General features: G+C 42.6%; 1 protein-coding gene across 2 annotated transcripts; it reads right to left on the bottom strand.

Annotated features, from left to right (window-relative positions):
- Nucleotides 1–234: 234 nt before the first annotated feature.
- Nucleotides 235–12,004, bottom strand: ano10b (anoctamin 10b). 2 transcript variants are annotated; one of them, XM_071923747.2, is made up of 18 exons: nt 11,909–11,998; nt 11,752–11,812; nt 10,719–10,746; nt 10,077–10,333; nt 7,934–8,107; nt 7,012–7,149; nt 6,467–6,583; nt 6,204–6,320; nt 5,518–5,853; nt 4,803–4,985; nt 4,586–4,641; nt 4,370–4,444; nt 3,997–4,161; nt 3,721–3,912; nt 3,070–3,207; nt 2,399–2,515; nt 1,879–2,263; nt 235–1,836 (listed from the first exon to the last, which is right to left on the bottom strand). In XM_071923747.2, exons 4-17 carry the CDS (start codon nt 10,324–10,326, stop codon nt 2,255–2,257), a joined length of 2,067 nt encoding a protein of 688 aa, XP_071779848.2. In that variant the 5' UTR covers nt 10,327–10,333; nt 10,719–10,746; nt 11,752–11,812; nt 11,909–11,998; the 3' UTR covers nt 235–1,836; nt 1,879–2,254. The 2 variants fall into 2 exon arrangements, with proteins under 2 accessions (XP_071779848.2, XP_071779847.2); XM_071923746.2 differs by lacking the exon at nt 10,719–10,746 and having other exon boundaries at nt 11,909–12,004.
- Nucleotides 12,005–16,668: the final 4,664 nt, after the last annotated feature.

The raw sequence follows: 16,668 nt of genomic DNA, 5'->3' as shown, positions 1-16,668 counted from the left end.
GCAATGCTGCTCTGACATATTTGGATTGGATGATATCCCAAATGTATAAGCAGAATGTCTATGTGAATGAATGTAACAAGGTAGATATTGAAAATACAGATCAAAGAGTAAAAGATATAACAGCAGTAGTGTTCATACAGACCAACACTGAGTGCCTGATGTACTTAAAGTATAGCCAAGTATTCAGTAAATAAGTTTTCTCAAAGAACAGAAACCGCAACCGACCAATTTATTTTTCATGTATTTATTGTAGGACGACCAGCAACCATAATTAACTCTGTTTCTGACCTGAAATACTGATCCTCGAGCCAGATTGTCTTAACGTATTTTCATCAACTCGTCAGTTAACACACACTCACACACACACAGATTTATGATTAGCGTTAGGAGTGCATATGTACAGTGACAGCCATGGTAGAAGTCTCTCATTATGTATTTATTTATTTAATTAGTACTGCAACCACCAGAGTCTAGTCCTTCTGAAAAGTTGCACAGGAGAATGGAAAGATAATCTATTGTGCCTCCTGGTGGCTGAAAATAATACAAACTCCTAATAGTCAAAATAATAACTCATGATGAACAAAAGTGCAACAATGCACCATTGATCAGCAAGTGTGGACTTCTACAATGGCTGCGTCTGTATATTTATATATCAAGTATATTAGTCAAATGCACCTGAAGTGAACAGTGAGCAGTGCAATAACACTCATAATATGAATGTATAGTATAACAGTATATGATGAATTTGCTGTGGCACAGTGTACCCAAGCATAGTCATTATTAGAGGCAAACAGCGGATTGATGAGTGAGTAACTACTAAAAACCACACATTAATAAAATTATACATCTCTAATATCAAAGCACTTAGCAGTTCTTTGGTTGCTTACTCCCCATCATTTACAATGCAGGACGTCCTGAAAGAGTCTTAGCTCATATTCATCTAGACAGCTAATGCTATAGATGCCATTTGGAAGACCGTGATCATTTCCCCACAGCCTTACTGTGATTGCTCAGGGAGGAAAAGTGAGGAGAGGACAGTAAACAAGTAAACTTTTGTGTTTGAGATACTTTCGTGTGTTATCCTTTGACGTCAAATTTGGACAAGAATGCATATTTTAACATGTAAGCAATATCACATAAAAATGAATTCAAAGAAAATACATAAATAAATGCAAAGTGTGTAAAACACCACACTGGAAAATGCTCCATCCTCCCTCTTCTGGGACTCTGTGTCATCCTGTGATATGGATGCAACAATTCCACTTATCCACTGCCAATACTGGTCCTCAGCACTAAACTTTAAGTATCCACCTATACTGAACTGATCCAGTACAATATGAAACTGAGAGTTTGGGGTCAGTGTTTGTTTTAGATTAGGATTGTTTTAGACTGGTATCAACTTAATAGCAGTCCTGGCTGGCAGAGATATAGAGGAGGGTAAATCCATCTAAACTCAGTTTATCCACCTACTCAAGGGGAATGGAACATATATTATAATGTAAATCCATAATACACGTTATACTCAATAGCATCAAACTGATGTAAATGATGTGAACACAGTGTATTTTAAGATAGAAAAGCATGAATCAACACTTTTCTGAAGATAACGATTGATTTCTGTTTATATCGATTGTTGTTTGAACCCTCTGACTGTAGCTGACCACTAGGTGGCAGTACTGAGCGATGAACATTCATGTGGGTGGAGACAAATACTGGAACATTTTAAGTATTCTGACCTCTGACCTCTCCCCCCTCGTTAACACAAAATATATCTTGCCTGCCCCTTATTAAATTTTACAGGGAAATATCAGGGAAAAGAGCACTTCACCTCCTCACCTTTTCCCGTTATTAAATCTGAACAAATCCCCCTTGCAAAACCTCCATTATCAGAACCAAAACCATTTTAAAGGGCATCTATACACACAACCAATACATTCCATTCGTCGTCTAATATCATCACCAAAACACTTCTCAGCTGCTGTATCAATTGCACTTGCAGTGTAGGTAATATAAAGGTGCATTTCAGACGGCGTGTTTTGCGGAAGCACCAAATTATTTTGTCATAGCAGCATATATATCCTAAAAAGTATACATTTCTTGTATAGTGGCACTCAGCAGTATGTGTAGTGGACCTGGTGGTAGAGGTTTGAGTCCAGACTACACTGTGGTTCTGGGACAGGAACAGCCCAGCAGGGGAGAACAGAAAGTACTACCGCACCCCTGTCAAAACCCATCAGGACTCTCCAGAAACCATTCACAGCTCCTGTAAGGGAAGAGGAAGAGGGAACAGAGAGAGAGAGAGAGGAGTCAGAAGCCTTGGATGGTGGCTTTCAAGTAGGAATTAGTGTGTGTGTGCGCGCGCGCGTGCGTGCGTGTGTGTGTGTGTGTGTGTGTTCACCTGCTGTCCCAGGGCCTGCATGGATGTGAACTCAATATGCTCTCTCTTTATTTTGACCCAGCTCGGTTCATCAGGGATCAGGAACGCCAGCACCATCTTGATCAGGATCAGCACGTGCTGCAAACACACACACACACACACACACACACACACACATACAATAAAAATGTCAGAAGCAATACATATATCTGGATATTTTATATAATGGCTGGCATGCAGAAATATAAGAAACAGTTAGACCAACTTATCAATGCTGCTCTGAATTTATTGAGAATGCCAAACATCATCATTCACTGACTTAAAGAATATTTCAAAGTATATTTTTTTCTAATTGACTTTTAATTGATGCAATGCAATTTTGAAGAATATTGTGGCCTCTTCATTAAACAGTAAACTAAACACCAAACCTAAAACTGTGTAAAGCCTGACATCTGATGGTAAAAAGCATGCTACTGAAACTGCCATCTGCCATTGGCTGATCTTTGGTACCAGGTGATGTCACCACCTGTTATACTCTATAGAAGGTGACATCACCTGGCACCAGATCAGCCAATGGCAGATGGCAACTCCAGTAGCATGCGTTTACCATTAGATGTCAGGCTTTACACAGATTTGTGTTTGGGGTTGAGTTCCTCTTTAACCTGAGAGGTGAAGTCCACCGCCTGTCATACCTCCACCAGAACAGCCAATAGCAGGATGTTCGTGCCGCTGATCCCGCCCTCCTGACAGAGCTCTCGTAACCGCGGCGACATCAGCAGCAGCCAGCAGTTGGAAATGACGGAGACAAAACTCAGAATCTCAAACGCTGTCTGAAACACAAACACACTCAGGTTTCAGAAGCATAATTGTGAATCAAGCATCATTTGAAAAATAAAAAGATATTTACATTCATATTACAAGAGATTTACATACATTCAGTAGAAAAGGATGAATTGAATTCCTAAGGGTATGAGATAGGCATGTTCTGTTTTTGTTTTTTTGTTTTTTTGACCTTTATTTAACATGGGAAAGTTAACGGACAGTGAATGCTCTTTTCCAGGAACATACTACTTCACATTCATAAGTTCCACATCATGGGAATCTATTCTATTGTGCATTCAACAACACATTTTGTCCACTAAGATTTCATGTGTTACTTAAATGGATAATTGTAGCACTCATGCTAAATGACGGAGAAAAACAACGACATGAACTATCTATTCACAATTGCTTCAGTGTGACTTGCTGAGTCAGCCGAAAGCATTTCTCTGCAGACGCCTTGTTCAGTGCTGGTTTCTGCCACTCTATTCTGTTGTATTCTGTGTGTGTGTGTGTGTGTTGACCTTCCAGACCCCCAGGCCGGCCACGGGGGGGGTGAACGGCTTGCGGAATAGCTTGCAGATCTTGTAGGCGTCAGAGCGGATCTCCGTCAGGTTGTTGATGAGCAGCAGCACGGCCGTCAGAGGATACACGCAGGAGAAAAGACTCAGGTACCCGAACTGCACCAGGAGCTCGATGTACTCCGCAAACAGGCCCTGCAACGGGACGAGGTACGCTGTCAGGGTGCGTTTTAGTTCTTACTCTGATATTCAGAGATGCCAAAACGATTTCACACCCACAGGGAAAACGGGCAGGTTGCGCTGGTTCCTGAATTTGTCCTCCTGCGGGTCGTCCTCCCTCTCGGCCCTGTGGGGGGCGCTGAGGAACCGGTCCACCAGGAAGGGGATGACCACCTCCGTCACCTGGTTCACCAGCTGGCTCACCACCAGCAAGGAGGCCAGACGCTTCAGACGGAGAGAGAGAGAGAGAGAGAGAGCGAGAGAGAGAGAAAGAGAGGGTGAGAGTGTGTTTCGTGACATTCAGACACATTTCAAAGGTTTCCATACAATTTGCTTGACATTTGGATGGAAACATAGCTGCAGCGTCATGAATTTCGTCATACTACACCATATATATATTAAGAAAGGAGGAGGTGCAGAGCTCAGCTGTTACCTTACGGAGCAGAGGCAGATCCTGCTTGCAGAAGGCAATATGGAAGAGCACAGCGAAGTAGTTGAAGAAGGTGAACTGGAAGAGGAGAGAAAAGATGAATGAACCTGTACAAACACGTATAACCTAATGGTTTAAATACTTGGACATTTCTGGAGAGGAGAGGAGAGGAGAGGAGAGGAGAGGAGAGGAGAGGAGAGGAGAGGAGGACAAACTCACCACCAGGACTTTGGCTGTCAGATGGTTCTGGAAGGCCGACTCCTCTCTGTGGTTCTCTGAGGAGAATAGAAGACGGTTGATTGGTTTATCCATCAGTATCCATTAAAGTAAAAGAACATTTTAAAACTCAATACTAGATCAAGACTTGTTAAGATGGATATTTCATCATAACTTCCTGACTCCACATCTCCCTCAGCATCCCCTCTTCCCCACTCACCGAATTCAGTCAGAGACTGCGCCACCATCTTGTAGACGGTCGCCAGTATGTTAGTATAGACGATGTGGGCCACAGACGGCACGTAGAGCAACGTCTGAGACAGCAGGGAGTCCCAGTCCTGGTGCAGCTGCTGCACCTGGGCCTCCCCCCAGTAGAAACCAAACATACCCATGATCACCAAACCTACAGGAGAAGAGAGGACAGGACCAGAGAGGTGAAGAGGGGAGCAGGAGTGAGAAGAGTTTTTGCAATTGTTGATGGCAGAGCAAAGTTTGAAAGTGTTTTCACTTGTTTCACACATCACTGAAGCACTTCATCCTCACTTGGCATTAGCATGATGTCATATTGCTGAGCAAACCTTTAAAACAACAATGATACTTCCTCATCTTCAACTTGAGGAGTCTGTTAAATTACTTACTAAATTACTAAATTACTAAATTACTAGCTTTATTTTCAATTCATCCATGATTCTAACCAGCAGGGATGCAAACTCATGGATAGTGAAACAGGTGACAGATACCAGGGCAGACACAAAACCACTCAGAAATCCTTCACTTAAGTGTCCTTTTAAAGGTGACTAGTTGGCATCCCTGAACAAGGGACAATATCTGAAACGTATCTTGTGTTACTTTTCAACTTTAGAACATGCAGTGTTGGATTCATTCATTTAATTCAAGTGTTGCCCATGTATGATGCTTTAGGGGTGAGGTCTCACCTAGAAACAGGCCCACCACTGGGACTGATACCAGCACCATACGCAGTTCCCTCCGCCAGTCGGGGAAGAGCGGCTCCACGCGCCGCGTAATGGGGTTGACCCCCAGGTCGCCGTGGAAACCGGGGCGGGGCTCGGCGAAGCGCTCGGCCAAGTGCAGGTAGCCCCAGCGGCAGGAGAGCGAGGCGCTGCGGCGCTTCCACAGCTCCATGACCACCGTGGACCACAGCATGCTGAAGACAGCCTGGATCATGTGACCGCTGACCGACAGCGAGTCGTCGTCATCGCCCGTGACCTTTGACCCCGAGACTGAGTCGAGCACCTCCTTCTGAGTCGCGCCTGCATCGGGCATCGAGGACGACTTAGTGTTAATTAGTCCGTTTTTCATGTCACCTTCTATAGAGTACAACAGGTGGTGACATCACTTGGCACCAAAGATCAGCCAATAGCAGATGGTAATTTTAGCAGCATGCTTTTTACCATTAGATGTCAGGCTTTACACAGATTTGGGGGTTTAGTTACTCTTTAAAATACTGGCAAAACTTTTGGATACAAATAGGCTTATATTTACACTATGGTCCTCAGTTGAATACGTTTTTTGTGGCTTTTTGTTGCTAAATTCCTCAAAAAAGCTATGTACAATCACAAATAGACAACAGTGTAAAAAAAACAGAAACACACACACCTACCTGAGCAGTATGTGAGGACGAGGCCCAGTATCGCTGGCGGGAGCAGAGACCAGGTGTAGAAGTCTAGGAAGCTGAAGTAGAATGCCACCGTGCCTCCGAAATATGCCAGGACCGCATCTGGATAGAGAGAGAGGCGTGTGTAAATGTGTTGTACAGCCGATGCATGTGTCAGCGTTGTGTATGCGTATGTGCAAGGTGTTCCATATGCAGGTCAGTGGTCCAGCTGATGTGTGTGTGTGGTGTGTGTAGGCTATTCCACCCACCCAGAGGCTGAGCCAGCTGATTCTCTGAGTACCAGGCTTTACTGAGAGCCTTCAGTTTGTCCTGGTGGTGGAGGGGAAAAGTGTCCACGATCACGCCGGCCCGCTCCAGCTTCTGCCCTGAAATACCATACATTATTACAAAATTTGACATTTAACCAATGCTCCAATCCAGAGTGACTTGTAGACTTGACTGCAGTACTAAAGAACAAGGGCGAAGGGGGAATGGTACAAAAAGGTTTTTCAAGTGGAGCGATTACTAATACGCACATATAAAGTCACACACACAGGAGCGCACACATGCACACCACAGAATGGGGGTAGTGGGGTGGGTTGGGGGGGTTGATGCTGAGCAGAGCAATTTCATGATCGAATGAGGGGAGAGAGAAGAACTGCTCAGGTAGGCAAGACATAGATACACACAGGACATCTAGATACTGGCAGGGTAACTCATAGTCTCTCTTTATGCCTGTTAGCGTTACAAAGTTATCAGTTCTTACAGGTTTAGAATCTGTTGGCAGCAGAGAATGACAGATGTCCAGACTTACAGATGTTGTCTCGGTTGTGCAGTGTGAGGCTGTCCGACATGCCAGGGATCCTCAGGTCCCTCTGCGCTCGCACACCGTCCAGCTCATACTTCACGATGTACTGTCGCTCCGCCAGGGTCAGGAATACCTCCATGTTGTCTGACACACACACGCACACACACAAATGAACAGAGACAAATAGACACAGGCAGCGACACATGAACACAAACACACAAAAGCATATATTTTAGGATAATACAGCAAATTGCCTCAAGTCAAAAAAACAGCGCTTCCTCTTTCCATGTGAGTATGTATAATGCAGTAGATAATAAAGGTAATAAGTAGTTTTATATGCATACATACAAGGATACAAACACACACACACCAGAAGTTGAGGATTATGTGCTATTTGAACACACAAAAACATGAAATAACACAGTGAATTGAACTTTGTATTCTGTGTTTGTGTGTGCACATGTGTGATAGTGTATGTTTGTGTGTTTTGTGTGCATGACAAGATGTCACACTGGGCCATAAATGAACTATGAATGGATTGATGAAAGCAATGATGTTTAGTGCTTAGCAACAGAGGACAAATTTTGTTGGCAGAGAGCCAAAATAAAATGAATAAAACTATTAATCAGGCAATAAATAATCTATGACCTTTATGGACCTCAATCACTGACCAATAGGAATTGAAACAACATTGACAAGTCCACACAAGCCTCCCCTCCCCTCCCCACTATTTGCTCCTTTACCCAAAGCTTGGGTCTTTGTTTAATGTTGTACATGTTGTATAAAAGCAATAAAATACAAGAGGCAGTGCTGTATCATGGTTATTGGCACTGGTGTGCTGCAGTCATAACAACAAGGCCGAGACGCTCCCCATCATGTATTATTGTGTAAATATGTGTGTGTGTACATGTGTGCCTCACTGCCTCACCTGAGTCTTTGAAGTTGTCCCTGTCATGGTAGGAGAAGGCAGCCATGTCCCCGTTGTGGTAGGTCTTACACAGACCCAGCTCCTCGGCGGCGCGGAGTAGTGTACACCGCGGGGCGGAGACCATGATGATGTCACCGCTGGCATCCTCGCCCGGGTGGGCCAATAACGCAGCACCTGGGGAGGGAAAGCGGACCGGAGGGAGGGAATATTGAAACTCTTATTTTATAATCTGTCACCATGAGAAAGGAGGTGAGGGGAGGAGAAATGGGAAGGGAGAGTGGAGGTGTGTAAGAAGTGATGTATACATCTGTAGTAAATCTAGATTTTCAACTCTGGCATTTAGCTGATGCTGTTATGCATGCGACCTACAACGAGTGAAAGAATAAGCTTAAATTCCTCTATCAACAAGCCACCAATAGTAAGGAGTGCAAGGTTCCAAAGTACTGGGTAAAGAAATAAGTGCCTGACAGAAAACAGAAAACATGGGGGTTTATTATATTTTTCACGAGACAAGAGGAATATCAGATGCAAGTAGAAGAAAAAGTTAGGGGAGAGATGGATGTGAAGTGTTTCTTGATGCGACAAGTTTTCAATTTGCTCAAGTGAGTGACCTGAGGGAGTACAGGGGGACTTGAAGACGTTGGACAATGAGCTGGTCAGAGTCCCTCATGAGGAAGACATCATCAACAATGCCATTCTACAGGCTGTGGCTGTGATGTGACAGCTGGTTGTCTTGGACCACACCAAAACTCGTGGCAGTTGTCAAAGGTAATAGAGATGCATGATTTGGGTATGATTTGCCAGGAAAATAAGCAGCAGTGTTGAGCGGTATGTAGTAGACAGACATTCAACTGGATATGTTAACTAGGCAAGCAGAGATGCATGTCTTAACCGGTGGGTCAGATAATGGTACGAAAATAAAGATAACGTTGAGTGTCATCAGCAAAGCAATGATAAGGAAAGTGAGACGATATGGAAGAAGAGGAAGGGGACCCAGTGCAGAGCCCTGGGGAACCCCAGTGGAGGGTACATGGTGAAGACAAAGACCCTCTCCACGATATCTGATTCAAATGTTCTTGCAGGTAGGAGGCAAAACCACAAGAGTGTAGACCCAGAGAATTCCCAGGTCAGTGAGAGTGGCAAGGGCCATCCGGAGGTTGAAGGACTGTAGATAGAGAAGTAGCTCCGGTGGTGTGGAGTTGTTCAGTGACAACAAAGAGTGCAATCTCTGTTGAAAGGGCTGCCATGAATCCAGACTGGGCCAACAGACTATGGAATGGAGGCAGAGGGATACAAAGTGATGGTCCAAGACATGAGGAGGTGGGTAGAGATGTGAGAAGAGAGGCTAGAAGACTAAATCACGTCTATTGCCGGCTTTGTTGGGTAGGTGGAGATGCAGAGAGGGAGAGATCGAAGGAGGGGAGGTAAGAAACAGTGGAATTCAGTTTTTGTGCGGGAAGGTTGAAGTTGCCTTAGAGAATGAAATATGTCTTCAGGCAACTGAGAAGCGTCAAGCTCTTCCAGAAAATTATCAAGTGGACCTCGAAGTGAAGATGGACAGCACTGTGAAGCACTTTGAATTGTAGTAGACTCCTCTTCTGGTCAGCACAGTCTTCCTATTATCTTACACTAATTTGTAGCCTGAAAAGTAATCTAGATGAGTCTGTGGCAGCAGCAGTGCAGTACACTTTCCACTCCAAGTTCTCATACTCCCAGTATCTTTCCTATTTGCATTAACTGACTTGAACAGGTTGCTATTGCAAATCACCCACTTCTGGCATTAATTTAATTAGGAATCATTTAACAAAAATCTACATTGTCATCTGGTGTGTGAATGACATGCAAATACGATCAGATGTTTACATATTGTAGAGCTCTAAGGCTAGGATTCTCCTGAGAGTGACAGAGGAGAAGACTAATAGTGTGACAGATTAGCCTGAGGTTTTCTAATGTATTTTGATGCTATAAACAGTGTGTTTACCTTTGTAAGGTTTGTAATCACTGGAGTAAAATAAGCCTGTATATTTAGAATCATAAGACAAAAAATTGAAGACAAGATGATTACACCCGACCTTTTCGATGCCAAGAGAAAAGTGAGCTCCACAGCATTACTGCAACTAGTCACTATTAGTTAAGTCCTCACCTCCGTCTTTCACTGGAGCTCCAATGAGTTTGACGAGCCACTTCTTGGTCTCTGGGCGGACCTGCTCTCCAAGCTGCACCAGGACTAACGGCTCGACCTGCTCCGACACGCAGCAGGGGCAGCTGACCTTGGTCCAGCCCGGCCCAATGCCGCTATCACTCAGTCTGCCTAGGACCTTTCCTTCTGGAGTCTTCATCTTCTGGGCCGTGTCACCACCATCATCACCACCGTCACCACCTACCGTACTCATGGTGAGACTACAAAAATGGGGAAGAAAAGAGCCTTGATCATCATCATCATCATCATCTCCCAGCAAGAGAGCTAGAGAGATAAATCAACTTCAAAGAACTATCCATGGATTGCTGAGACTGTAAAGAGAAGTGGAGCAACTTTTAACGTGGTGTTTTCCACTCCTAGTTCACTCTTTGGTGGACCACATAAGTGTTTTCCTTTTGACACTGCAGTTGAAAATGTGAATGACCCAAAACCCAAAATTGTTCAGAATGTGTGCGTGCTTCTACCTTACTGGTCCTAACACTTGATAAAACACCCTCTGCTTGTAAGGCTATCATTCACAGCTCTTTAAAAGCCAGGTTAATCTGACGTTGATGGTACAGTGTACATGTTTCTATTTATAATTACAACTTAATCAAGATGACATGATCAAGATCTAAATAGAAGGAAATTGCATTGCGGTTACATATCTAAGCAAAAAGATATTTGACCTGAATAGTAAATAGAACAGACTAGACTAGACTACACTAGAATAGAATAGAATAGAATAGAATAGAATAGAATAGAATAGAACAGCATAGACAATAGTGATAGGGGTACTTACGTCTATTCTATTCTATTCTATGAGCCGGTCTGCCATTCAGAAAAGTGAGATTTGAGAAAGACTGAGACACCGTTTTGTTGAGAGAAGCTGGAGAGGATAAAGTTTTGCTCGCTATGTCATAACTCGTCCATAACCATGTTAGCAGCAGACTGTCATCCCTACAGATAAAGCTATGCAAAAACAACTATGGAACAGTTTTGTGAGCAAGAAGTCAGAACTTATCTACCTGTTACCAGGTGTCCATTTGTATGCTGCTAACCATTAACAGCCCTTGTAAAGTCCTTATGCTGTCTGTAGGGCTGTTGGACTTGCACTGGACTGCAATGGACATTATATACTGCATCATTTACATACATATCAACTGGAATTGATCATTTTCCTATTCCTGTCATTTTACATTTGCATCACCATCTATTACCTTATAACACCATGAAACTGGTTAGAGAGCTGTTAGATTTGCATGTGAAGCTGAACATGCAGCGGTCACAGCCATAACACTGTGCAATGATCTGCGTGTTGCGCTTCATCACACACACACACACACACACACACACACACACACTTGCTGTAATGTCAGTTGCTTGCTGCACTCCACAGATATGACATCTAACTGCTTCTGTGTGGCAGCCTGAGAGGAAACGGTGGTTATTACAACGCTCACAGCACACACACTGCTTCCTGTCTTTTTGGCTGGGCTTCACAACACATCACAACTACAAGATAAGTAGACATGCAGAGAGACTTATGGGAGGGAGGGAGGGAGAGAGAGAGAGAGAGAGAGAGAGAGAGAGAGAGAAAGAGAGAGTGAAAGAGAGGATGATTCAGGAAATACAATACCTGGTGGGGCGTTGAGGATGAAGTTCTGGTCTCCAGTCCTACAGCAGGCCCACTCCCCCTCCTGATTGAAAACACACAGAAAGGGACAGAAGAACATCTATGCAGCTTTCCTGAAAACAAACCAGGAAACAAAACACAGACTCACACACACACTTACCCAGCCCGGGTGTGTGGTTCCTCTCTGCTCTGTGTGTGCGTGTGTGTGTGTGTGTGTGTGTGTGTGTGTGTGTATGGCAGGAATGCGGAGAAACTTCCCTGGACTGCAGGGTGTGGAGGGCTGTTTGGTTTACATCGAAGCTCCTCCCTCCTGGCTGCTCCCTCCCAGACTGCTGCTACTGCAGCCCCAGGTCCTACTGCTCCACCCGCCTCTGCTCAGAGTCAGCGGTGAAGTCAGGACCGCACGCACCTAAAGGCGCTGCGGTGCAACTACAGTTCTGTCTGAAGGTTTTGTCTGAGATCCTTTCTCAGAATGATCTCAGACTTATGAGGTCTTTTTTCAGAATTATGAGAAAATATGTCATTAATTAGAAAAAAACAGGGCTGATTTTTAATACATATAATCATTACATACATAGGTATATCAAGTTCACTGAACATGTGGCGCTGTTCTTACTTCCTTTCCTCTAACCTAATATAAAGCATCATTTTTGCCAGTTATAGCTGACAAAATACTTCAGGTCTAGGCATGTAAATCTTGATATGCATAAATTGATGACTGATTTTTCCAGTCATATGTACTGTGAGTTGGAAAACAATGAAACTGTTGACTGAAAAACAAACCATTGTATAAGGTGTTGATGTGCATATTATGGGCAGTGCTTTCAGCAAAAGTCTGACACAGCAAAACACTACATATGGACATTTCCCAAGCCACATAACTGAAATAAACAGGAAAATATTGAGGTGATGAAGTTTACTTTCTTATTGCTGGATAATTTCATATTTAGGTTACCACAAATTCCTTCAACTATTATTATTATTATAATTATTATAATTGTTATTATTATTTTCAAATTTCACACAAAAAAGTTCAATTGACTCTACAATGATGCCACAGTAATCAGTCAAGGTCAGAAAGATAATTTTAAATATATCTAATGAGCCACCTCTTGATACATTGAGATTTAAAGGAAATGCAGCCATTTGAACCTTGGCTGTGCTAATAGCAAAGATTACAATTCCCAAAATGGCTTATCCATAGCTGGAGCCATAGCTGTCTATGATCTCGTAGTCCAATAAGTCACTTATAGATTGGTAATGTTTCTTTCTGATTTGGCGCATAAACGTGTAATCTGAACACAAACAATAGCCAATAAGGATTTGAGATTTGAAGAAAATACAGCTGTTTGAACTTGTGGTTTTGTTGTTATGATATCAAAAACTGAAATGTCCATAGGACCTTGTGGGAACAATACACTAAGATGTAGGCCCAGATCATTACCCAGTACCAAACTGTACATTCTTTGTCACGCTGTGGTGACATATTCACTGCTGCCTGCAGCTATATTTTATATCCCTTTACCTTTTATGATGCCTTTGACCAAGAAGTGGTAAAGTAATGAAAACCTTTTTGTGTCACCTAATCTTTAGCACCTTCAAGACCCAGATATTGACTGGGAGGGTGCACTGATGACCCCTGAGACCTCAGATACTGGAGTTCAGGCCCAGAATTTGAGTCACCGCTCTCTGATGAAAATATGACAGCGCTTCGGGCTGTGACTGATCCTCTGACCCCTCCAGGTCACTCTATACAATACTAAGTTGCGGCCATGCATTATTTTATTAACATGAGATGTCACCAGAGGGGCTTCGTAGTATGCTGGCAGCACTGTGGCATGCTAATGTATGCCAGATATGGAGGCAGTGTGCGCCAGTTCCAACCATCAGGTTAAGTCATGTGAAAAAATAACTTATGACAAGAAAGCGACTTTTTGTTTTGTCATGATAACGAGATAATGAAATTGTTAATACGAGAAAACAACTTTTGTTATGTATTAATAACACAATAATTAAGTCGTTATGACAAGAAAACGGCTTTGTTTGGTCGTGATAACGAGATAATTAAGTCGTTAAGATGAGAAAACGGTGTTTATCTTGTAGTGATAATGAGATAAGTCCTTATGACGAGAAAACAAGTGGTTTTGTTGTGATAACGAGATAATCAAGTCGTTATCTTGACATAACAAAAGAGAAAAAAAATGTTTATGTATGTCCTCTATGGACTGCCATAAATGTAAATGGGTAAGGAATGGAAAACACATAATGCATGTCTGTCATATAAAGCATTCATAAATAAATGGCCATTATGAAAAACATTTATAGGGTACAGAGATAATTGGCTGCTATCGACTGTAGCCTACAGAAAAAAGAAGCTACTATAAAAGACTGAGTAGCTAGTAAAATGTATATCCCAGTTCTCCTTAATGACATCTGAGGTCTACAGTATGAGTGGCAGGAACCAGTGTATGCCTTTCAGATATAGGTTTTGTTTGTCACAGAAAGACGAACTGAAAGCCTGCATTAGCTAATCCTTTGAATAAATAACAGACATAGAACAAAAAGTACCAGGACAGGCAGACATCAGAAATATACAGCCATTTATTTACAAATACATCTGCATTTGCATAGACATTTAAAATTCCAAAATAAAAGTTATAAGATATTATGGTAAACAGATTCAGGAAACATTATTTTACGCTGCATAATTTAGCACAAGGAAAATTTCAAATAATGTCAGAATCAAAGCTTAGAAGTTGTTGTTGTTTTATTCTTTATCATATAAATATACATAAATAAGATCTGTATGTACTACTTCATTCCAACAGGTGGAATCGTTTCACTTTGCCAAGCAGCCGTCACAATCATTACTCATTATTATTATTATTCTTTCATCATCATTGTCTTCATCATCAGCATCTCCGCCATTATTATCAATATCACAAAATATTTTTTGGTTCTTTATGAAGCGATGTTTTTGTGGTACACTTCATCATACCACAGTCATCATTTCTTCTTCATGGGTAAAAACAATGGCTTGAACATTCATCATCAGCTGCATTGTGTAGCATAAGACAGACAGTGTCGTGCTTTTAAATCAACTGATATCTGTGTTGTATATAATATTTGGTGCTAAATCAGTATGATCCCAACCCAACAAGCCCTTGTGGATGCTATAAAAAAACAGTTTTAATAGACAGTGATACCATTTTTTGGTAAGGCAGCCTCACTCAAGGCTTTTCTGGTGAATTAGTTATTGCTGCATTGAATGTGTACAAAAAGCAATATAAATGGAATCACCCTTCTGACTTATTGGCTTTTACTCTTTTTCCAAAAAGGTTAAAAATATCTGAATTTTTTTTCACATTTTTTACATATGTAAAAATGTATGTACATTATATTATGTCAGTGTGAGTCTTCAAACTAGAAAAATCGAATAAAAATTAAATTTTTGAAGTAGCAAATTCGCACTGACGTAAATGGGTTTGAATCAAGTTTGTTCAGCTTTAGTCATCGGCGTGGTTACTGGGTGTTTAGAGAGCGTCTGAGGATCCGCCGGTCGCTATCAGGACGCCCTGCTGTCCAGTCAGATGCCTGATCGATCGTCATCCTGTGGGGATCTGCAGGGCCACCTAAACCAGTATTTTGCAAAGACTGGGGTGGGACCCGAAGGTTGAAACCCACCGTAACCGAATTTGTCACCTAGCTGACCCAGTGACCTTTGACCCCCAGATCCCCACAGCAGGAAGTCTGATAGGCCGGCCTCATGCCTTCAGCTCTCTGACACCGTGACAACACGCTTCCATCCATCCATCTATACCTCCATCTCCCCACTCATGCTCTTCTTCACCTTCCCAATCCATTCATTCATCCATTCACTCATCTTTCTCTCTATCTAATTGCATCTACCCATTCATCCATCCTCTGTCTGTCGTTCTCTTCATCTAACCGATAAGAAAACATAGACTCTCTCTGACAACGTAAAGCCTGTGCAATGAAGGGAGAAACGCCTCCTCTTCTGTACAAAACACATTACAAAATCATTTCTAACATCTCAGCTGCATCATTAATGACAAAAAGAAAGAAAAACGGAGGAAATATGACAACAGACTTGAAAAAATATACGTCTCCAAAGTGGTTTCAAACATTTAGAGCACCGCATTATATTGCCTTCTCACTTTTGCAGCTATTATGATGATTAATAAGTTAAATCTAAGCTGTCAGATGAATCTCAGCACATCCAAATATCTGAAACGAAATGTTCAATATTTTCTGTTACAGAAACTACAGTGAGACGGAACACAGTGAATAAAACTCTTACATTGTGCTGACGCTCGTGCAGTGTGTGATGTAGCAGCGTAGCTAAGTAGCTTAGACCTGTGAGCTGGGACCGGGGGCTTAGGATAAAGGTGGGCTGCTTTTCCTGAGTTGGCTGTTAAAGCATGAACCTGGCCCAAGAGTATGGACTGGGGGCTCGTTTGCTCTCTCTCTCTCTCTCTCTCTCTCTCTCACACGCTCTCTCTCTCTCACTCTCTCGTCCCCATCCTTCTCCTCTGTCAGTCTTCCACGTTCACCCGCCTTCTATCACTTCCTTTTCCCTCTCTCTCCCACAGTGAGCGAGGCTGGGACAGTGTGTGTTTGTGTATGTGTATGTGTGTGTGTGTGTGTGCGTGTGTGTGTGTGTGTGTGTGTGTGTCTGTACACAAGCACATGTGTGCTTGCATCTGTGCGCATATTTGCTGTTGTCGAGCTTTTCAGGAACGAAGAAAAGCAGCTTTGTTTTTAGCTTGAATACCATGCATTTTTTGGATTCATCCAATGTCTGCTTGCGTGTGTGTATGTGTGTGTGTGTGTGTGTGCACGTATGTGTGTGTCCCTCTCTTTCCCTCCATGAACTCACCTCCCAGCTGTGGCATTATG

This window comes from Centroberyx gerrardi, chromosome 4 (genome assembly GCF_048128805.1).
Source record: "Centroberyx gerrardi isolate f3 chromosome 4, fCenGer3.hap1.cur.20231027, whole genome shotgun sequence".
NCBI classification, from domain to species: domain Eukaryota; kingdom Metazoa; phylum Chordata; class Actinopteri; order Beryciformes; family Berycidae; genus Centroberyx; species Centroberyx gerrardi.
This window is presented reverse-complemented; position numbering and strand designations above follow the sequence as displayed.